Genomic DNA, 24,090 nt, shown 5'->3' on the forward strand with positions numbered 1-24,090 from the left:
CCACCTTCAGGCAGGTCTGACTCATCCTGGTCATCAGTACATGAACTGAAGGAAGTCACAGGCTGAGGACCACATAAGTCGCAGCACAATAAGGTCTGGTCTGCCTTCAGTGACTTCATAGCCCTCCATTGAATATCAGTAGTAACTCAGAGCCTTGCAGACACACACACACACACACACACACACACACACACACACACACAGAGTGTGCACAAATGGATATGTACATGCGCATGGAAACTGAGGCAAAGCTGTTATGTAGAAGGATGAAGCCAACTCCTGACCTAGCCATAATCCACAGGCTTCATGAAACTTGCAGGGAATGGGTCTTACTCCCAGGTAATTCCAGAAGTCCCAGAAGGGGGTTGAGGCTTCTAGATCGTGAATAAGATTAGGGACATTTAAACTACTACCCTCTCCTCCCTCTTTTCCCTCTCTAAGTGTCTGGACAGGCTGCCTCTTTTGAACTGGACTTGGATGGCTGTTGGTCTCTACTAGGAAGGCTCCCTATCCCTTGCAGCTTCTGCTCTGAATCATGTCCTGATTAGATCTGTCTTTCCTGGTAAGGCCTTGGGTTTTTTTGTTTTGTTTTGTTTTGTTTTGTTTTGTTTTGTTTTGTTTTGTTTTCACTCTGTCTTGCTACTTCCTGTAGGCTCCCTCTTGCCTCCCCCTCTGTGAGCAGAATTACCACCTGTATTTGGCTCCTCACCAAGGGGTTTCCCTGCAGGACTAGACTGTAAGGCTCTATTACAAGCAGTGGAAAATAAAGATTCACTTGTAAGCTGTGGACTCGGAAGGTAGTAACTTGTCTGCGTAGCTCTAACACTGGAGATTCCAGACCTGGAGGCAGAAGGATGCTGCTGATGGTGGGGTCTGGGAGCCAAGGCTGGGACGGGATGATGAACCGATTATAGCCTTGATGGCCTCCCAGACAAAGACCTATGAGAAGCTACAGAGGGAACCTTTGCCACCCGACCCTCAACAAGTGATCGTTTTCTGACTCTGAGTTATTGGGGATCTGGCAGGGCTGTGGGGACAGGAGTGGGGCATTGACAACTCGAAAGATGTGTGTCACTTCTGCACTCAGCAGGACCATGTGTCTCTCCAGCAACCCTTGGTGCGACTGAGAGGTGGAGCCCAGGTCGGGGAGGGCCGCGTGGAGGTGCTCAAGAATGGAGAATGGGGTACCGTCTGCGATGACAAGTGGGACCTGGTGTCTGCCAGCGTGGTCTGCAGGGAGCTGGGCTTCGGCACAGCTAAAGAGGCTGTCACAGGCTCCAGGCTGGGGCAAGGTAAGAAATGGGGTGATGGAAGGTAGGAGCCTCTCTTTAGAGCAAAATGTGGCCTTTGGAACCTAGGTCCAGCTGGTGATCATGACTCCTCCCAATAGCAGCTTTCTCTGCTCCTTCCCTGCAGTAGCCCACCCGTCAGGGAATCCTGGAATACCCCTGCCTCCTGAGCCAGCTCCTCAGAGAATACTAAAGCCCCATCTGATGGGTTTGGAACTGCCTCCTAGAGAAAGGGAGACGAGGCAGAGCAAAATGGTAGGAGAACAACTAGTGGACAGAGTAGCCCAGGTCTCCAATGCCCTGTTCTGTACTCTCGGCTGCTCCAATGGGAAAGCCAGAATTCCAGGTCCTTCCTCCAGGAAAAGACCACAGAATCCATCAAGCATGGCTGTAACCAAAAGAACCGTCACCTCAGCTTTTCCACTCTGTTGCTGCCTTGCCAATACGGGGCTCATCCTGGCAGCAGAGAAAGGAAACAGGGTAGCCCTCTCTGATGTCATGAGACAGTCGTGAGAAGGATGCTGGTTTCTATCATGTATCCCAGACAAATCACTCCAATGACTAAGGAGCAAAAGAATGGGGAGTATTCTGTGGAGAACCCCAGGAGAAATGCTGTCCCCTTGACCACAGAACAGACCACAACCTTTCCTGGGTGAGTTCATGAAAACCACTCCGCCTTGAAAGCCCTGGTCTGTCAGGAGCTTTCCCAAGATCAAGCAGCCTCGTGAGTGCCCAGCCCTCCAGTCTTGGCCTTTTCTGGGAATCTGTTCAGCACCGACCAGCAGGGAGGCTACTATGGCAGTGGGGTTGAGGCTTGGACTATAGGCAAGGATGAGATATCCCAAGTCAGTAGTTCTCAACCTATGGGTCGCAACCTCTTTGGGGGTCACATATCAGATATTCTGACTATCAGATATTTACTTTATGGTTCATAACAGTTGCAAAATTATAGTCATGAAGTAGCTATGGAAATGATTTTATGGTTGGTTTGGGGGTCACCACAATATGAGGAAACTATTAAAGGGTCACAGCATTAGGAAGGTTGAGAATCACTCTCCTAGACTGTGAGAGGGAACCCATATTCTTTAGTGTGAGCCATCATCCCATGGAAAGGACCCAGGCAAGCTCACTGGCTGCATCCTGAGGGAAGAAACAGTCCTCCCTCACCCAGGCCATGGACACCACATCAGTGGTCCCCTCTGCTAGGACCCCAGCATCCTAGTTGAGCTTCACCTCCAGCTCAGTTAAAGAACACAGAACTCGCATGTCCTAGCATTGCAGTTCATTTGTCCTAGCTCGTCTGCTTGACCATCCTGCAGGGTGCCTTGCCCTCAGCTGCCCTGGCATGAACTGAGGAAAGACCTGTGGTCATAGACCCGCCCTGCTGGAGAGGAACTCAGTTCCTCTGATCCATTATTTGAGGAATTTGAGGCTCAGGGAACCCTAGTAGTTTGCAGAAGAAAGGCTGAAGTTTCCTCACTCTTAAATTTTTTTTGCTTCCTTTTTTTTTTTTTTTTTTTTTTTTTTTTTTTGACGCTATCTCCCTCCTCACCCAGTCTGGATCACATTTGATCCTTTCTTGTGCCAATGTTTCAAGTGTGCAATAATGGGTAGATGGTTTGGGGCAGCAGCAGCAGCACCAGTAGCAGCATAGGCCTCAGTGAGACAATACTCTTCAGTGTTCCCACAATCCACTCTGCCAATTGATCCACATGAAGAGTCTGTGCTTTCCTAAGGTCCATAGGACTAAGGCCACTCATCCTGAGGCATAAACAAGCAAGCATTTGATGACACAGACACACCATGTGTCATGAGTGGATTCTGTATGACCTAATTCTTTCATCACCCAGAGCAGCCAAAGATTTACAAGTGCCTGAGGAATTTTCGGAAGAAGAGGCCTTGGGTACCTTTGATGTTAGCCTTGAAGGCACTGAGGAAGGTTTGTGTGCCTTCTGCCACATTGGGTATATGACGGCAATAGTCAGGAAAGGAAAAGTACCACATTCAAGACAAGCCCCAGAGCAGATAGGGTCAGCTCCTGAGTCCTGGCTCTAGCCGATGGAACAAGTAACCACACCCACACCCATGGGTAGTGAGAGGACAGAGGCTGAGTCCTCATCCTGGTCTGGCTATTTACTTGTCTGGTGACCTTGCAGAACCTTCTAGCCCTGAGATTCTTCACTGTGAAACAAGGTAACTGGATAGGTGATGTGTGTGGTAGTGTCTGGCTCCAGTATTATCTGGATGAAAACTAGGGTATAGCAGGCTCTTCCCTTGGTACTTCAGGAACCAGCAACAAGGTCCCAGATGTCTGCTGACCCACTCACCTTCCCCAACAGCTGAGCCATATGAGGGCTAGGCCCATGTGCTTTAGCTCCTGTCCTTAGAGTCTGTGCCCAGCAGAAACTGCTCCGGAGATGTCCAGGGAGGGACTGAGGGAGGAAGGCACCCCTGGAAGAGGAGGCACACTCCAATTGAACAGATGTGATCAACTGAACAAACCCTTGGAGGAACCTTCCAGCTCTGTAGACCAGTGTGTTCCTGCAATAATATAATACAAACCACGGATATAATTTTGAACCTTCTCTAGCCATATGAGAAGAACTGCAGGTGAAATTAACTCTAATAATGTATCTTGTTAAACCCTGTATATCCAAAATATCATGATTCTAACATGTCATTAACAGAAATGCTGTTAACAAGATTGCTTGCATTTTCATGATATAGCCTTGTTGTTCGTCATGTATTTTATGCTTACAGATCATATACTTGCCCTGACTATGTTTTGAGTAGCCATTGGTTCCTGTGTATTGGGCAGGGTAGGGCTAAAGTGACTGTAAAAGCCTTCCGTCCAAGGTAAGAAGCACATGCGACAGGCCTGATCCATTCACAGCAGCAGATTCCCCTGACGTTTAACTGAGTTAAGATAAACTGGATGTTTGGGATCCAGTTCACAGTAAATGTCAGCTATGGGCATCTCTGTCATCATCTTCAAATTTATAACCCGAGCCCTAATCCTATGGCTCTGGCTCCCTTTGGGGGGTCTGCAATTTGTCTTAGCCTTTGTGCTTTGGATCCTTGTAATCTTCTGGCAAGTTTTCATGGAATGTTTTTACTAATTTGTAAAATTCCAAGAAATTGGAAACGTCTTCCTTTCTAAATTTCTATGGAAACAGAAACTTGGCACTTTCCTTTTAAAAGTCAGTTTTGGGCCTCAGGATACCTAAATGGTGGCTGTCTCTAGGCTCCTGGATTCCAAGGAGCCTGCGGTCATCTCCATTTTTGTTTTTGACTGCATTATGTCATAAGTCTTTGTGTGGCTCCTGCCTGCCTAGGCACTGGGAACTTTTCAAGGCAGATTCCACCTTCTCCTGAGTCCATAGCCTGATGGGTTACAGGTCAAAGGTGCTCAGTGATGTCAGCTGTATCTGTGTGGACATTGTGGAAATTTCCTGTCTTGCCAGGCATTGGCTGGGAATATACAGAAGGAAAACATGGGATCCCTGCCCTCTTGCTGGGGAAGGCATCTTCAGGGAGCGAGTGCACAGGTAGCATGAGGGCCAGAAAGACTTTTCCAATGAAATGAAGGATGGATGGGTGTCAGTGGGTAGTCTGTGGAGGATTGTGAGCCATGCAGAGGGGGGAGCTCTAGACTCCATGATGGAACCTCAGAGCCCTGTGACTGAGCTGGGAGGAGCCTGTGATCTCTGTGGCTGAGGTAGGAGGAGTGGGCTGAACTGGAGCATAAGTGGGAAGTCTCCAAGTGTAGGGCTTCCAAGATCATTTGGTGCCAGTAGACCATGGACACTGCTCTCTAAGGGCAGTGATAAGCTGTTGAAGGCATTTGGCATAAATTTAAAACCCCATGGGGAACTGAGCACTGGTGGCAGATCCCAGCACTTGGAAGGCAAAGGCAGGGGAATCTCTGAGTTCGAGGCCAACCTGATCTCTAGAGTGAGTTCCAGGGCAGCCATGGCTGCACAGAGAAACCCTGTCTTGAAAAATCAAAAACCAAACCAAACCAAACCAAACCAAACCAAAAAACAACCACTCATGAGGTTTTTATGCAGGGAAGATATTAGAATAGGGCAGAGAGATGGGGCTAAAAGTCACTTGGTCATTATCCACAGGGGCAGCAATTGTTATGGTTGAGGGTTGGTGACTAACATCCAGATTTGGGGAGATGAGGGAGCAGAATGTGGTGGGCCAATTGTCTGAGATGAAGGAGGTACCGGAGCAGAGACCCTTCAAGAAGGTCATGTGCTCAAAACAGACAGTGCCAGTGTGAGCAGAGGGGCCAGTCTGAGGCTCACTCTCACCACCCCACCCCCAGAAAGACAAGCTTCCTGGCACTGTCTCCATGTCTGTGGCAGCATCTCTCCTGTCTGCCCTTCTATGCCCACTCTCCACCCTCACCACGATGCCATGTGCCTCCAGGCATAGCTGGGTTTGGCCAACACAGGACACTGGTGAAAACTGGAAGCAACCAGAGGAGAGAGGTTTAGGCAGTTCCCATGGGCACTGTGTCCCTCTATGAAGGGGGACAACTATTTTCTGGAGTCTTCTCCACACCTCTTCTTAGTGAGTTATTGTCTCTTCTCTCACTCTTAGGGGTGTGTCCCAACCCCAGTATTATTCACCCTGGCTTCTTGACTGTCCTGGGATATACACTCTTTACACCCTACCCTTAACTGTATTTTAAAGTGCTCCCTTTCTAAACCTCATGATTTGTATAGTCTACCCATTTCCTATGGGGACTTTCACAAGTAGAGCCATAGTTACTCCTTTCAGATCCCTAAATGCACAGAATGTGCTAGCTACAGGGTAAATTAGTAGCATCTTCTAGTCTGATGCCTTTATTGAAGAGGGAAGCCCAGTAATTAGAGAGGTTCGATGTCTGAGTTACTGATATGACCTGGCAAGAAATAACTTAAGAAAAAGGTGGAGTGGCATGGTGGCCAGAACATGAGGCAGCTGGTTGCATCGTGTCCATCTGAAGTCAGAAAGGAAATAATGGACCAGAAGTGAGACCAGGCCTTCGAACCTCAAAGCCCGCTCCCCAGTGACACCTCTTCCACCAAGGCTCAGAAAGTTTTCATAGTCTTTCAAAAGCAGCTGGTGAACATGGCTTCTGGGGAACATTTTGCATTCAAAACCATATTACTGTGTGATCTGACCAAGGTCACATGGCTGCTTAGTATCGGATTTTATCTGCACTATTGGCAAAATATACACACCCTACCCCTGTTCTCCCCAGGAAGAAGGGGCCTGGGTCGGGAGAGTTTTGAAAGTGGAAGAGGCAGAGTCTGATTTCCAGTCTTTCTTGCAGGTTCCAAGAAACTTCCCAGATGATTTCACCTCACACATCTTTTCCCTTTCTAGGGATTGGGCCCATCCACCTCAACGAGGTCCAGTGCACAGGGACAGAGAAGTCCATCATAGACTGCAAGCTCAACACAGAGTCGCAGGGCTGCAACCACGAGGAAGACGCCGGAGTGCGATGCAACATCCCCATCATGGGCTTCCAGAAAAAGGTGAGGAGGCGGGATGCTGAGAGGGATCTGAGATGCCTCGCCTGAAGAATGCAGACCAAGTAGCCTTACTCTGAAGGACTCCCCAGGGTAAGCAAGAGCGCTCACCCCTGTGAGCACACTGTAGCTGTGTTTAGACGCACCAGAAGAGGGCATCGGATCCCATTACAGATGATTGTGAGCCACCATGTGGTTGCTGGGAATTGAACTCAGGACCTCTGGAAGAGCAGTCAGTGCTCTTAACCTCTGAGCCATATCTCCAGCCCCTAAGATGAACTCTTGACGCCGCCTTTGCCACTGCATGCTCAATGTCATTGCCACCCAGCATTTTTAAGTGTGCCAAATGAGCAAAAATAAATGCTGCTTTTGGTGTGGCTGATAGCTGACCTCTCCCTGTAGGCTATTCTTTGCTTTGAGACTAGGCATGTGGTACAGTGGCAGCTCCAAATTTTCTATAAGGGACCCAAGGTCTACAATACCTCTGACACCATTGGTATAGGTTCACTTTAAGGACTCAGAGGTGCCACATTGACAGATGGCAGATCTACAGAGCACAGGGCAGGCAACAGTGTGTAATCAGAAGGAACTAAAAAGTCAGCAGAATTGCGACTGGAGACAGACTCCACCCTTCCTGAGGCAGGGCTTTGAAAGCTTGCTCAACCTTGCTCACCCAGAAAAATCCCCTTGTCCTTCAGGAAGTCTAGCCAGTTCTACAAATCACCCAGTATTTCCTACTCAGCGCTCTTCACCATGCCTTAAATTTTTTGGGTGCTGTGTGACCTATGTCATAGAGCTATTCTTGTATGATTGTTTAAACAGACACATCATGGCAGCAGATGTGGCAGGCTCCTGCCTAGACAGCAGTTCTCAACCTTAGAACCAGAACACCAAGGCACTCCTGATGCAATTCACTATCCTTAACTGAACCATAGGCAGGAACCCAGCAACAGGCAGCTGTGCTGCGCATTTCCTTGTGGGTGAGCAGGAATGCAAACATAGGGAAACACCATCTGGAACTGCCAGAAGTATCTTAAGAGAATCCTGATAAGACTGCAACCGATGGCCAGCCGTAAGTCCCAATGTGCTGGGACATTCTCCTAGAGAGTCAAAGCTCAGTGACGTAACAGACCTTCAGCCAAAGAAATGAGACATTCCAGAATCTTCTGATGGTTAGTAGATAGAGCTGAGCCAGGTTGGATGCCTGGATGTGATAACAGAAGTGCTGGATCTCCACAACCTTTCTAAAGACCCAGGTTCAAGGCTGTGGTTCTTGAGCACAACCCCAATGGAGGAGAGTTTATGTTTGCCACAGTGGCCAGTCAAGCACTGCATAGCCTGGTGTGGGGCTCCCAAGTGTGTGTGTCAGCAGCCCTGCTGGGCAGAATCAATGCATCTGAATATTATCACCCTAGGTTTGCCGCTGCTGACCCCGCCCTCCCCCAAAATGCTTTCATCTTCACCAATGGGATTGGTCCCCTCCTGATTCTGCAAGGAAAATACAGCCAAGCCAAGGCATTGAGGGCCCCATGTCTGCTGAGGCTTCCCTGTTCTGACTTGTTTCCAGCCACCTTCTTATTGTCCCTATGTAAACCTCTTTCTGTGCCTGCTGCATCCCTCGGGGCTCTTTGCTCCTTCTAAAGACATCATCAGTCTGGTTGAATTATAGCACTCCCATATGGTCTCATGTGGCCTTAATTGTCCCCTTAGAGACTACACTCCAGAGTGAATAACACTGGGGCTTATGTATAAGCATTAGGGAATGGGATCTGGGGTGTGCTTTGATTGGTAGAGTGTTTGCCTAGCATGAACAAGGCTCTGGGTTTTGCTTGTCCAGCTACAGTGAAGCTTCATTTCTTCTATCACTGGGTGAAAGGAGCCATGGTGAGAGAGGCTCTGCAGGTGATCAGTGGCACCTAGTATCTACGAGTGAGTGACCAGTTCCAGCAGCATCCAGATGCTATACACATAATTCATGTTACCTCTTGGGAAGTGCTACATTCCCAAAAGAGTGGTGTTCAGGAGGTTCAGACACCTGGGTGGGGCCTCACTGAGTTCATGCTGGCATAATTTGGCACACAGGGGGTCCTTAAGGATGTTCTGAATTCAAGGGTGACCAGTGAGGACCCCCTGGCTTGGAGCTAATGGCAGTATGGAGAGAACCTCCCTTTCATCCTCATGACCATGTTTCTTGCTATCCACAGGTGCGCCTGAATGGAGGCCGCAATCCCTATGAGGGTCGAGTGGAGGTACTAACAGAGAGAAATGGGTCCCTCGTGTGGGGGAATGTATGTGGCCAGAACTGGGGCATTGTGGAAGCCATGGTGGTCTGCCGGCAGCTAGGATTGGGCTTTGCCAGCAACGCCTTCCAGGTTAGTGGTCCTACCCTCAAAGTCTAGCCCACCCTACATCCAGCATGGCCTTGCCCATTGTCAGTCAGCCCTTCTCTTCAGTTAATGTTCCCCTGTCACTAAGAAGGGACACGATCAAGCAAACCCTGGACCAAAGCAAGAGACCTCATTTTAGCCATAGCCATAGCCATAGCTCCTTCCTTGACATCCCCAAACTGAAGCAAGGCTCTCCTATTCGGTCTCAGTCTCCAGCTACAGAGTAAGGGGTTCTGGTTCTGGGTGACATTGTGACACAACATTGCCAGCTACAGAGTTCATATTGTGCCTTCCTTCTAGTTGCAAAAACATCACAGAGAAAACTCGCGGTGTTTTAAGTAGGTTGCGGTTTTGTGTTATGCAGCACCCATGGTTATGCTGAGCTCCTTGGATCCCATGGGGCCCACTCATGGCAGGTTGGACACCTCTGGGTCACTTACCGCTATCTGTGGACCACTCAAGTCTGCATATTTGGGTTCTCCCCAGGCTGAGGGCTGAGCCTGGCATGTCCTCTGTGCTGTTTGTAGAGAGAAGTTACTCAGTCTTTGAGCAAAGTGGGGAGAACTCAGCCCCAGGATCAGCACGTTGCACACCTCAGTTTATTCCCTTCAAACCTCTTTGGCTGGACCCTTTCCTCCTTGCTGTCTCTGCCTCATTTTTTTTTTACTGATATCTACCAAATCTCTAGTCTGTGATCTGAGCTCTTGTCACATTGGCTACACTTTCCTTCCAGAGGCCCTCTCTAATGACCTAATGAGTCAAGAGAGCCACTAAGCTCACTCTGGTCCTCATTTCTGATTCCCAGCCCTCCACAGGCAGCACAGGACTAGACATCCGGGTTAGTCCCAATTCCATCCCTGCATGATAGTCTGTGGCAAAGTGCCCGCTCCCCTGTGCCCCAGGCAGCCCACCTATACTAAGGGACGAGGAGTCCATAATCCTCAGTATCCCCGCTCTGAGCATTTTCATGAAGCAGGACAAGACTTGTGGTCCATCCTGTCTGCTAACCTGACTCTGTTTCCTGGTACCACATAGGCTTTCCTGGGGCCTAAGGAAGGAACTTAGTCTCCATGTTGAGCTTGTTAGTCTCCCATGGATTGATACGGGCTGAGACAGGGGATGTCTGTGCTCTGTCTGCAGCTCATCATTCTAGTCTTCAGGAGAGATACAGCTCACACTACACACACAGAGAGACACACACACACAGACACACACAGATACACACACAGACACACACGTACACACAGATAGACACACACACAGAGATACACACACAGATACACACAGACACACATACACAAACACACACAATGCAACAGATCTACTGGCTGGCTAATTTTCTTCTCTGACAGTTCATTCCCAAGACACCTGGGCCTCAGCTTGGGGTCCTAAAGAGCCACCTAAGACAAGCCCTACCTCTGTATCTCTGCTCAGGGCCCTGGGTGTTTACTGTGAAGAATTAGAAGAATTTTGGAAAACAGGACCAATAGGATCTAGGTACAGTCATCCCTCAGTATCCCTGGGGGACTAGAACAGGACCCCCGTTATTAGAACATGATGATTCAATCCTCTCGTGTATTGGTGCTATGTTCCTCTAGAATCTACATATGTCTTCCCCTAAACTTCCTGTCTTTAGATGGTTTGCATCTCTAATATAATGTAAGCCCTATGCTTACTGTTGTGGTATTGTACTTCTTGGGGAAAAGTAACTCAAAAAAGTCTATACATGTTCAGCATAGTCATTATTTTAAATTCTCTTTTCTTTTCAGTCCAAGGCTGTGAATCAATGGTTATAGAACTTAAGGAGAGTGGACCAACTGCCCATCTCTATAATTTACCTAAACCTGTATCTACCCATCAATCAGTAGACAGAGATTGATTTGGGTATTATTTATTTAGATATTGTTGCTGAACCAAGTTGTCATATGAATAAACTTTAGAAACTTCCAGAGCACAGGCACTTATGTTCTCTTTTACACCTTTTACCTAAACACCCCCATCCCCCACACCTTCTCTGGTTTTCTCTATTGGAAACTTCTTGAAGTGTGAGAGTGTACGATAATAGTCATTGTTCTATAAAGTACTTCCACTAGATTTAATTCCAGAAGTTGAATTTAATAAGATAGCTAATTATTGGCATACATGAATAATTTCTCCTCTCCTGCAGAGCGAGGGTTAGTCCTAGAAGTTCACTCATCCTGTCACCAACTAATCACATAGCTGGAATAAATGGCTCTCTGTGCCTTGGCCATCTCCATTTGGAAAATGGGATCATAAAACTGTGAGGGTTTTGTGAAACCAGAAGTTGACAAGGTGACCTGCTAATGACTTCTTTGGTTGATTTCTCCAGGAAACCTGGTACTGGCATGGAAATATCTTCGCCAACAAAGTGATCATGAGTGGAGTGAAGTGCTCAGGAACGGAGTTATCCCTGGCACACTGCCGCCATGACGAGGAGGTGGTCTGCCCCGAGGGTGGGGTGCAGTATGGTGCTGGAGTCGCCTGCTCAGAAAGTAAGAACATCTAAGGGCTGCCTCTCACTCTTCCTACTGTTCCAGTTCTAGAGGCATTCAGGGAACCATCTCTTTCTCTTCCCAAGACTCGGGGGTTTCACAGTGTGTGCTCAGGGTGGGAAGGCACAGTGGATTCTGGGACTAAAAGGGACAAACAATACTGACTCCCCAAACACAGGACCTGGCTGAGGAAACAGGGAATGGCTAGTTTTAAGAATGTTTTCTCAATTTTAGTATCAAATGTCCAACAAAAGTGGCTTAAGGAAAGAAGGGTTTATTTTGTTTTAAGTTTGAGGATACAGTCCATGGGGGTGGGGAAAGGAAGAGGAGGAAGAGGAAGCAGAGGGTCACATTTTATCTACAGTCTGGAAGCAGAGAGAAAGACGAAGGCTGGAGTTCTCCTTTCTATGTAGTCCAGGACTCTAACCCACAGTTTAAAGCCACCTGTGTTTAGCGTAGGTCTTCCCATCTATGGTGCCCTGAAGGCTCATATATTTGAATACATGGTTCCTTGGCAGTGGATTCTAACTGCCCTACACATACAATCTGTCTTCCTCTTTGCCTTTCTGTACTTTTTTTTAGCTGCATTTCCTTCTACACCGCCATTACTAAATATGTCCACTTGTCCACATTTCTTCCATACTGTACGGATTATGCAGACTCATATGGGATATGGGGCACAAGGCTCATTGATTTTCTTCCCCCAAGCCAGGCCAATGCTGTCTTCGCTTCCACTCCCTTGCTCAGTCTCCAGCATTCCCATTGCACATGAACCCAACATCTACATCTGCTACCAGTATATTTGGTAGCTTCATGTCTGCCTAATTTACCTCTAGATTACCAAGCTAAATGTAAACTATGTGTAGTTAACCTATCCTGAGTTCAAGGGAAGCCAACCTCCTCTCAGAAGGAGCAAGCCTGATGAGTACCACCTCTCTGCTCGGTTCATCTCAGAGTACCTAGGTTCTCAGTGCTAACCAGGGAATCTACATCTCAGAAGAGTTACACCATGATGCTGAGGGAGTTTGGCATGTCCTTGAAGGGAAGGATTTGCCAGCTGATCTGGTCTCCTGATGGGAGTCTTCTCTCTGCCCACATCCCACCTGGATGCTGTGCTTAACTACCCTACATTCCACACCTTATTCAGTTGAATGCATTTGCTCAACAGAGGCTGCCAGCTCTAGGAAATGCTGGTGAGCTTGGTGTTCACTGAGACCCAGCAATGGGGCCAGGTCACCAGCAGAACTGTGGACAGCATGCTAGGCTCTCAAGAACTTGCAGGAGAAGTATAGGGATAGTTAGGAATTAAACTGGGGCTCTCCCCATATGCACGGTTAAGAAAGACTAGGGAAGTTAGTTTTTATTTGTTTCCCTTTGAACTTGGAGAAGCAAAACTCCAGAGCATACTCTCTTGAGATGATTGCTGTGCTCTAGTTCCACTCCTGGTACTGGGATAAGTATCCTGATGAAAAGTAACAAAGGAGAAGAGTGTTTATTTGGTTCATAATTGTAGTTTATATGTTGTTACTGCAGGGAAATCAAAGCAAGAACTTAAAGGGTCACATCCATGGTCAAGAGTAAAGAAAGACTAATGTACCTGTATTGCCTTCCTGGCTCTCTGTCAACCCTTCCTGCTCTCATACAATCCTGCCCAGGGAATGGTACCGCCCATCATAGGCTGGACCAACTGACAATAAGACAATCCCTGACAGACATGCTCGCTAGCCAATCTGATTTAGGAAATCCTTCAGTTGACACTCCCTTCTCCAGTGATTCTAGGTTTTGTCAAACTCTTAATTAAAACTCAATAGCAGCACGACATTCAACTGTCAGAAAATTGAAATCAGGGATTTCTGCAGCTGTTAGAAATCAGTCCTAAAGGACCAGTTTCTTCAAACTTTCCACTCAAGATGACTGAGACAGTTTTACAAGACTTTAACTACAGAGGTCAATAAGATAGGCACACAAATCAAACTTTTGCTGGTTATAAATCACACATCTATTTTACAACAGTTCTTTTGTATTCATATAACTTTTTCATTTGTTAAGGATGAAATCAAGTTTGCATGGCTAGGGTTCCTATTGCTATGACCAAAAGCAACTTGAGGCATAGTCATCCTTATCCCAAATCAAAGTTCATTTTAACATTTTTTAAATGAAATTCAAATCAGCATCTCAAGCACATGTTTGACATGCAACATTCTAACACAATACAATTTCAAAGGCATGCTGATGTGACATTTATTTATAAAGGAATGATAGGAGAAAAGTATTAAAAGTCTTTGTTCCTATCATTGAGCCATGTTTCTACAAGAACAGACAAGTCATGTGCAGGAAAAGCACTGTAACCCATAACATATGGAAATCTTGAATATGCCCAAGGTGTTTTGGGCGATGCTGCCTGTGTGACGTGTACAATGCTGTGTGTTCAAAACCCAAGCTGTAGTGAGGTCATGCAAAGCAACATAGATGGATGCTGCTAGAAACGCCTCAGCCTCATTACACATTTGGTTTTGGAATAATTTCCAGCCATTGTGTATCCAGAAACCTTTTATTGTTCCCAAAATTTTCAAGACCCCCGCCCCATATTCACTTACATAGTTTCGTTTGGGGGTCTCAACCCACAGTTTGTGGAATTAGGCCTAGGATATTGTGAGTTGTTCTCTGACATGAATGCTTTAAGCCCATGTTTTGTCGGACCCCTGCAGTTCACATTTGTAGAAAGAGCCCCCTACCCAACACATACACACACAATATGGGCATCATCCTTTCTGCACAAGCTCTGTGCCATGCTGTAACGAAAGGAGATGCATAAAACTCTGAGAAGCCACCTTGGCAATATGCATCTGTCTTAGTCAGGGTTTCTATTCCTGCACAAACATCATGTCCAAGAAGCAAGTTGGGGAGGAAAGGGTTTATTCAGCTTACACTTTCCACATTGCTGTTTATCACCAAAGGAATTCAGGACTAGAACTCAAGCAGGTCAGGAAGCAGGAGCTAATGCAGAGGCCATGGAAAGATGTTACCTCCTGGCTTTCTTTTCCCAGCTTGCTCAGCTTGCTTTCTTATAGAACTCAAGACTACCAGCCCAGAGATGGCACCACTCACAATGGGCTGGGTCCTACCCTCTTGATCACTAGTTGAAAAAATGCCTTACAGCTGGATATTATGGAGGCATTTCCTCAAGGGAGGTACCTTTCTCTGTGATAACTCCAGCTTGTGTCAAGTTGACACACACAAAACCAGCCAGGACAATTGACCCCTTGTCAACTTGACTCACAAACACATCACTATTAAGCCTCAACCCTTACTTTCTTATTCATCCCCAAGATCTAAATAACTTTAAGAATTCCAGTCTTTACAAATTCTTACATATTAAAATTTCAATCCCTTTAAAATATCAATCTCTTTTAAAATTTAAAGTCTTTTTACAATTCAAGGTCTGTTAACTGTGGACTCCATTAAAAATACTTTCTTCCTTCAAGAGGGAAAAAATATCAGGGCAGAGTCACAATCACAAGCAAAATCAAACTAACTGTCCAATGTCTGGGATTCACTTACGATCTTCTAGGCTCCTCCAAGGCCTTGGGTCATTTCTCCAGATCTGCCCTTTGTAGCACACACCTTGTCTTCTAGGCTCCAGATGTCTGTTCTCCATCTCTGCTGCTATTCTTGGTGGTCATCTCATGGTACTGGCATCTTCAAAACATTGCAGTCTTCCGCTACAACAAGGCTTCACCAGTAGTCTCTCATAGATTCTCTTCATGGTGCTAAGCCTCAACTCCTTTGCATGACCTCTTTAGTCCTGGGCCACCAAGTGCAACTGAGACTGCACCTTCACCAATGGCCTTCCATGGCCTCTCACAGTGCCCAGCCTCAGCTGCTCTTCATGACCCCTTCATGCCCTCAAAATCAGAACTGCCTGGGTGACTCTTACACAGCACTAAGTCCAGCCACAGCACAAGGTACAACCTTGGCAATATTGGGAACACAGCCTCTTTGTACTCTTAGAAAACACTTCTCAGAAGATTTCACCTCAATGATGCTGGTCTCTTCTTAATCACCACTAATTTCTTAGCTCCAACTAACCAGTATCAATAGTACCAGTAATGCAAAGGTTTCTATTTATATTGTTAACCACAGCTGATTCTTCAGCCCCAGCTAACCAAAATCATAAAATCTTCACAGTCAAAACAGCAACATCCCCGAAAATAATCTTTAATCTTCCCTCTGAAATTTCACAAGCCAGGCTTCCATCTTCTGCACTGTTCTCAACATTATTTCCAAGCTCCTACAGAACATTCCACAGAACTCTTAACATCGCAATGGCTCTTCTAGCTTACCCCACTATGCTGATACCAATTTGTCTTAGTCAGGGTTTCTATTCCTGCACAAACATCATGACCAAGAAGCAAGTTGGGGAAGAGAGGGTTTACTCAGCTTACACTTCCACATTGCTGTTCTTCACCAAAGGAAGTCAGGACTGAAACTCAAGCAGGTCAGGAAGCAGGAGATGATACAGAGGCCATGGAGGAATGTCACTTATTGGCTTGCTTCCCCTGACTTGCTCAGCTTGCTTTCTCAGAGAACCCAGGACTACCCACAATGGGCTGGGTCCTCCCTGCTTGATCACTAGTTGAGAAAATGCCTTACAGCTGGATCTCATCGAAGCATTTCCTCATGGGAGGCTCCTTTCTCTGTGATAACTCCAGCTTGTGTCAAGTTGACACACAAAACCAGCCAGTACAGCATCAAAACCTTAAAAATCAGGCAGCTCTTCTGGAAATTTCTCTGCTAGAAATTCATTTATGCTAGAGATATATTCTAAAAAGAAACACACACACACACACACACACACACACAATTTAGGTCCAATTCAACTACAGGATATTGATCACAGGCTTGTCTTTAATTTAAAAAAAATTCCAAGCATCCAAGATATAGCAACACTATAAGCTAGAAGTGGGTGATGAATGAAATATTACAGAGCCGTAAAATAATGTAATGTTCAGACATCAACAATAATGGGGCATTTTAAGGGGAATGGCATCAGTAGACCATAAACCTGCATGCATGCTAGAAGAGATAGAGTCAGAGCAACGGTGAGCATGTCTCCCACCGTGGCTGTTTTTCTGCTCTTTATTGTGGATCATCTAAGGGGTCTTTGAAAATAGAGAGAATGGACTAAGGAGCCCGTGGCTGCCTATCACCCACTATGTGTAAGCATTTTGCCCACCCATGCTGGTAACTGAAGACTTCCAGCAAAGTGAAAGTGTAATTGGGAGTGACAGGAAGGTAGTGTGGGAGCCCTAGGCCAGCTCCAGAAGGACATGTAGAATGAGGATACTTTTCTCAGGAGTGCGGGGTTTCCTTTCTGACCCATGTCTGTCTTCCCCAGCTGCACCTGACCTGGTACTTAACGCCGAGATTGTACAACAGACCGCCTATCTGGAGGACAGGCCCATGGCCTTGCTGCAGTGTGCCATGGAGGAAAACTGCCTCTCAGCCTCCGCTGTGCACACCGATCCCACCAGAGGCCACCGTCGCCTTCTACGCTTCTCTTCCCAGATCCACAACAATGGCCAATCTGACTTCCGCCCCAAGAATGGCCGCCATGCATGGATTTGGCATGACTGCCACAGGTAGGTCATATCTTCTTTAGTCAGCCAGTTACCCAGCCTGGTGTTCTAAACCCAGAACAGAGATCTAGAGTCAGCTCAAGAAGGCGTTGTTGCATGATCTAGGTAAAAGAGTAGTCTGCACCCCTGAAAGCCATTCTCCACTCCCAGCTCACTGGCTGCCCCTCCCTCTTTTGCTGAGTCCCTGGCTCCTGGCTCCAGTGATTTTGATCCTAGGAGACATGCTGATCTGAGTGCCAGTGCCCTCCAGGGACCTTGTCAGCAGTTTCTGAGTGCATGGACAATACATTTGTGCTCTATGGGGAACATTCTCCTATATATAGCCTTGAACCCTCTGTCCATATAGACATATATTTTTGCACACTAATAATGAGGGGTTTTTTTTAGGTTAGAAATTAAAGGTAGCCTACAAAGTAATGGGTTCCATTCCGGCATTTGTATTCAGGTGGTCATCCTTTTAATGATTCCTTTCCCCTGCTGCCACTTCAAATCTCCCTTGCTCCTCCTTTTAACTTAGTATTTTCAATATCTCTAAGAAGACAGGGGATACAGAGATAGGAGTTCCAGGACTCAGAGTCATGAGACCTAGTGTAAGCCTGCTAACCTCCTGATCAGCAGTCTGACATTAGGCCAACTGGGCCACATTGCCTGGGACTTCTGGGCTCCCTCATCTGTGGCTGTGATCCAGGTGCTGTGAAGACTGGATCAGGACAGTAGAATAGAGGAAAATCCTCCAGCCAGTCCCACCATGGTCCATGGAAGCTCCCTGGACCTCCTCCCTCCTATGTTCCCTTTGCTCTTCTTGACGTGACTCGAATTCAGACATTTTGTTCTTAGTCTGAGCAAGTAGAGGACACTGCATGCATGTGGTTGGAAGAGCAGCTACCATTGTTCCTTACATCAGGAATCCCTCTTCTAGAGGTTGATAAACTTCTAATAGATCTTGTTATCTGGGCTTAAATAATCCATCTGTGACAGGAAATGTTTGAACTAGATCATAGCCTTTCAAAGCAAGGCCCTTGGACTGCTGTATCCACCATCACAGTGAGATCCGGGGCATGCTCTGTGCCACAGCTGGCTGCAGACTGATGAACCCATATGTATTTCAGTAGGACCCCCCTCCAACTCCCGCCCTGAGGTCTGGGTACACATCAGAGACCAGGATGCTCCATCTAGGCTTCCATCCAGCTCTAACACCATAATGACATGAGTGGCAGTTACCGTAGCGTTTGGCCATTCCTGGGAATGGGTCATTGAATTCCATATAACTGCCCACAATAACATAGGAAGTTTCAGTTCAGAGGTCTCAAGCCAGTCTGTCAGCTCTGAACTGTGATGCTTTCCTGACTGACTCTTCCAGACTTTCACCAGGACCTCCTTTGCTTGCTTCTTCTTCATGTTATAAATTATGATCTACTCACATTTAAATCAGTTTGTGGATAGAGCTATACAACCTATTCGAAAAGAAAACACTACGATCCCATTTAGACTTCTGTTTTCCTTTGAAAAAACTAACTGAATGTTGTAAATATGCTAAAGCCCAAGGAATCACTTGTCTTTGCCACAGTCTAAGTTGGAGTATAATTAAAGTCTTGACAGTCTCAGTGCCTGCTTTCCCATGTAGTGGGAAGCCAGGACAGCAGGAGGCCAGTGCTGCCTATGGGTCTATAAGTGGAAGGTAATTATATCCTAGCCTTATATATGGTGGCCCACCCAAGATTACATGGTAGGAGCCTCCAAGTGTTTTATGCTTACCCTCAGTGCCATCAGTGTGTGCTCTAAAAATAGTCATATGGTGATATCATCACACACACACACACACACCACCTTAAACTTTTCCTGTGGTCCCTTTTTTCCTTTGCCTACAAATATTCTTGTCAGTGATTTGGAAGAGGAAGGTGGAGAAGAACATGACTAAGCACCCCTGGTTTCTTGTCAGTTGGACATGGGGGGTAACACCCAACATTGTCCTCTCATTGTCCTTGGTCAGTGACCTTGATGTAGTCCCTCTTCTGTCCTTGTGCCCAGACACTGGCCTCATATCTTCTTAACCAACGTAGCATGCCACCGTTTTGACATGAGCCAGACAGTTAGACACAGGTATCTAACCATGACTATAAGATCCAAGGAACTTCATGAGACCCAGCACACATAAACTCTCAGTCCCCAGAGCTCTAGGCTCATTGGTTTTGTTTTGCTGCATTTTCTGAGACCATGGTGACCCTGGACCAAAAGCTGTCCAAAACTGTCCTTGAACTCCTGATCGATCCTCCTGATCCTCCTGCTCCCAATTCCAAAGTGCTGGGATTACAGACATGAGATGCTCTGCCTGGTACTCTCCACGCTCACTGGGAAGATCTTTCAGGGAGCTGCCTTTGGCTCAGTTGGGTCTCTTGCCAAGGAGAGCTGGCCTGCCCATCCTCAACTCAAGAAACTTGTTTTCAAAAAAAAAAAAAAAAAAAAAAAGAAACTTGTTTTCAGAAAGAATCAATACTCCATCTCGGCAGGTTTGCAGGCATTCTGAAGCCATGAATGGAGCCAAGCAGGAAAGCCATGGCTCCGATGAATGGGAATAAGGAGCAGCCACTCCCACATTAATTAATGCTGAATGGAGGAGCAAAGCTCTACTCTTGAAGACCCCGAGCTGAATCGCAAAGATTAGTGCTCTTGAAGGCTTACACCATCTGGATATAGAGTCATCGGTGGTGCATTTATTGTATCCTTGTGACTTCAGAGCCAACGTTGTCCTCTCAACGTTGTGTAGTCAGCTACATTCCGGGGATTTGCCCTTCCGTCCTTGGCAAAGTGAGGTGGACTGGAGGGAGCTGGAGGAGCGGGGAGTGGGCTCCAGAACAGGTTATATCCCCTGGACTCAGGAATATCACAGAGGCTGAAGGGGAGCATCAGTCCAGCCAGTCTGCTTTCCTCACGTGCCTAGTAGCCCCCGCCCCAGGGTCAGAATCCAAAGATGTAATGAGGCCTCTCATCTCACCATTCAGTAAGCCTGACACATGTGGATGCTAAGCTAGATCCCACAAAAGGACCCCTGCTTTTTATGGACATCCCTGATGGGACTAGGAAACACTGGAGTCTCTCTGAAGTGAGAAGAATTCCTCAATCTACAGTAACAGTGTATCAAAGCATGCGGTTTTCCTCTGAACACCCTGCGTCTGTCTTCCATCAACATTTCCATCCAGCATGATGTACTCTGAGAGGAGTGTCAGGTCTCAGGACACGGAGCCCTGGAGTCCTACAGTACAGGTCAAATTCCATTTTATCTAGATTACAAGGACTTCAAAACCCATTACAAGGTAACCCATGCCTGTAAGTCCAACATTCAGTAGTCAGGTTAATGAATTTGAGGCCATATAGTGAGTCCAAGTGAGTCCATCTTTAACTAGTCTGTCCCTGGGTCAAGGAAAACAAGGGCTGGTGATATGGCTTGGTGGTAGAGCACCTAGTATTCCTAGCACCACAGAAGGGAAATTGAAACAAATAAATATAAGAATTCTACCGAGCACCAGGCCACACTCCCCTTGTTAGTATTCTGAGGTTTCTTCCCAAACTTGCAATTTCCAGTGCCTACCCCAGGGCTCTGTCTATTCTTAGACTCTTAGCTGATTGATAAGGGGCCGCTGTGGTGCCCAAGACTTTTTCTCTTTCGGGCCTTCCCAGCACCCATCCAGCGTCTCGTGGCTGGAAGCCTGTGGAACGTTAGACAGCTCCCATTTCTACCCCAGATCAGCTAGGAGGGACGTGTGCCCTCCAAGGGTGTCCAAGAGCTAAAGCAGACACACTTCAGGACAGAGGTCAGCAAGAAGCCGGGAGCCATGGCTTCCTTCTCAGGACCCATTCCTCAGAGGAAAACTGAAGCTGGAGAAGACTAAAATCCAGACCGAAGGCAGTCTGACTGCAGGAGGCTGCTTCACAGCAGGCCGTCTGTGGCTCCATCTGAATCCTGGTTAGACAACGGAACATAAACGTACTTCCCTGAGATCGTTCCAGCCGCTCAGCGAGTCACATAAGCCCCTCTCTGAGGGAGCAGACATTTTTTATTCCGTGAGTCAGACACATGCCTCATCTGCTCCCTGCGGGGAGCCAAAATAGACTCTCTCAAAGTCATCATTTCATCTGCTACAAAATGCTCCTTGTAAGGGCTGTCCACTGGCCCTGGCCCAGCACCATTTTACCCACAAACATGAATGACCTGGGGAAGTCCAACTTAGCAACTCCTGACGTTATTTATATAGCACGAACAAACATGGGAGAAAGAAGAGAACCTCTAATTTCCTCTCTGGAAACCCTTTGCATCGTCCTCTTCCCTCCTCCACACGTGGTGGAGGACGCTCCAGGCTAGTCCGCTGGGGGATGGGACCCCAGGAACACTGAACACTGCAGCAGTGACTGCAGATGTGAGGAACAGTCATCCAGTGGCCACGACAGACAGTGAAAGAAAAAGAACGTCCTTGGGTATAGCCCCATTTGGACTCTTTCCTGTCTGTCCTTTTGTTTTTCCAATCCAGGGTCCCATGTACCTGGGTTGGCCTTAAACTCATTTAGGCAACTGAGGCTGACCATGAACTTCTGCTCTCCTTGCCTCCACCGCCTCAGTGCTGGCTTCACAGGCCACCAGGACTGGTTTTTATGGTACCAGGATCGAACCAGAGGCTTCCTGCATGCTAAGGAAGCACTCTAACAACTGGGCTACATAGACAGTTCTGTGTCATTTATCTTTTTTTGGTCCCCATCCCAGAAGTTGGCAATAATATTCTTGCTTTACCAAAGAGGGAACTTGGGCTGGGCATAAAGGAAGCCAGAGCTTCTGCCTCCACAGTTCCTTGGTCTCACAGGTCTTCCTTTACTAAATGTCCCAGCAGTGGTCCCAGGAGATGGGTGTGTTAGAATAGTTGCAGGTATAACACACATATAGCAGGTGGAGATGGCACTAGAGCCAGCCTGAGATCTTCTATCCTGGACCTGCATAATAGATGATTCTGGAAACCCCTCGGCTCCCCTCAGCAGCACAGTTCCCTTGTTAGTCCTAAACCAGATGTGTCACTCTTCAGGACATCTGTTCCCAATTTCTCTCAAGTGACAGCATGGGCCATCGTAAACAATCGGTCAAGGGAACTGCACCCGGCTTGTGTGAGCACCCCTGCAGCTAGCTCCCCTTCTACAAAGATCCCCAGAGATTTGCTTTACTGAGCTGCTGTCACATGCCTCTCTGAGAACCACCCACTCTCCATTCCAGTAACCTTCCATAGCCTTCCCTTTCCTGTTTGATTTGATCAATTTGAGGAGGATGGGATTGCTGCTCCTCTCCCAGACTAGAGTGCACATGTGTCACTAGGGTATACGTTTGACCTTCTCTGGGAACATGGCCTGTTTCTTTTTTTTTTTTTTTTCCTTTTTTCTTTTTTTCGGAGCTGGGGACCGAACCCAGGGCCTTGCGCTTGCTAGGCAAGCGCTCTACACTGAGCCAAATCCCCAACCCCACATGGCCTGTTTCTTGGTGACTCTTCTCTGTAATTGCTGCCTCACCCTTTCACTTTTTATCTTCTTCTTTTTCTGTATTCAGACTTTTTTAAAAAATAATAATGTGATCTTAAAATTAATCTGTTGTAATAGTTTTATACTAGTTAAAAAAAAAAATAACCGAGGAAATGAATCTAGAAAGGATTGTTTAGCTTAAAGTTTGGAAGGTTCAAAGCTCTGGTGTCCAAGGGCAGAAGGTGGTAGCACATCTGTGTGGGGACATGCATAGGGACAAGCACACTGAAACCAGGAAGCAGAGAGAGAAAGGAAGAGACTATGGTCCTGAAAGCCCCTTTGAGGGCATGTCCCCAGTCATGTAAGAGGCTACACCTCTGAACAAATCATAGTGTCCCAATAGCGCCCCCAGAGGAAAGACAATCTTACTACATGGGCACTTGTCAGACTCGTAATAAATCTGGAGAAAGATTCCATGTGGGAGTGGGCAGAGAGCCAGTGGGTACTCAGGAAGGCCCCTGAGTATTACAAAGCTTATTTTTCTTGGGCTGATTGAATGCCAGACACTGGGCTGTCATATCAATTCATTGACACCACAGTACCCCATGCATTAAGTTATGTCATTGCCACACTGCCACACAGGATCAAGGCATGGTGAAATGCCTGACATCCTTGCCTGGAAGTTACTGTCTTCAATTCGGCCTTCCATTCTCTCATTTCCTTCCTCAGTCCTCTCCCTGCCATGCTTGGCCTCGGCTGCCTTGAGGCCAAATCACCAGCTAGGAAGCTGTTTGCAGGCAGCCATGGTCCCAGACACTAACAGTTGGCTCTGTTTCTGGCTGCCAGGCACTACCACAGCATGGAAGTATTCACTTACTATGACCTCCTGAGCCTCAACGGCACCAAGGTGGCTGAGGGCCACAAGGCCAGCTTCTGCTTGGAGGACACTGAGTGTGAGGGAGGTATGTTTGAAGGGGGAAGGTTGGGGCTTCACAGAACTTTGACCACTCCCACTGTATTGAACACAGTCCACCTGGATGGGAGGCAGGCCCAACAACTAATTACACCACTCTGGGCACTACTGGGGGTTCATGTGGCCTCCCCCCGCCCCCCAGAGCAATGCTCACTAGTAGGGAGAGGGTTGTGTGGCTTCCAGGTGAGGTCTGCGCACTTGGCCTTGACTCACATGCCTCCCTGTCTGCTTGCCACGGACAATTCTTCCTGGGTATCCCAATACCAATCTC

At 47.1% G+C, this 24,090-nt stretch overlaps 1 protein-coding gene across 10 annotated transcripts in view; it reads left to right on the plus strand.

Moving 5' to 3' along the window:
• Loxl2 (lysyl oxidase-like 2) overlaps positions 1-24,090 on the plus strand; it is a 91,297-nt gene that overhangs the window by 61,158 nt on the left and 6,049 nt on the right. For 4 of the 10 annotated variants that reach the window (XM_039093153.2, XM_039093148.2, XM_039093152.2 and 1 more), the window contains exons 6-12: positions 1,088-1,292; positions 4,754-4,837; positions 6,672-6,823; positions 9,022-9,189; positions 11,555-11,717; positions 17,116-17,359; positions 23,693-23,808. In XM_039093153.2, the coding sequence (XP_038949081.1) occupies positions 1,088-1,292; positions 4,754-4,837; positions 6,672-6,823; positions 9,022-9,189; positions 11,555-11,717; positions 17,116-17,359; positions 23,693-23,808 (1,132 nt within the window). The remainder of the gene's footprint in view (positions 1-1,087; positions 1,293-4,753; positions 4,838-6,671; positions 6,824-9,021; positions 9,190-11,554; positions 11,718-17,115; positions 17,360-23,692; positions 23,809-24,090) is intronic. The other 6 variants (XM_039093155.2, XM_063274138.1, NM_001106047.2 and 3 more) reach the window with 4 other exon arrangements.

Source organism: Rattus norvegicus, chromosome 15 (genome assembly GCF_036323735.1).
Source record: "Rattus norvegicus strain BN/NHsdMcwi chromosome 15, GRCr8, whole genome shotgun sequence".
NCBI lineage: Eukaryota > Metazoa > Chordata > Mammalia > Rodentia > Muridae > Rattus > Rattus norvegicus.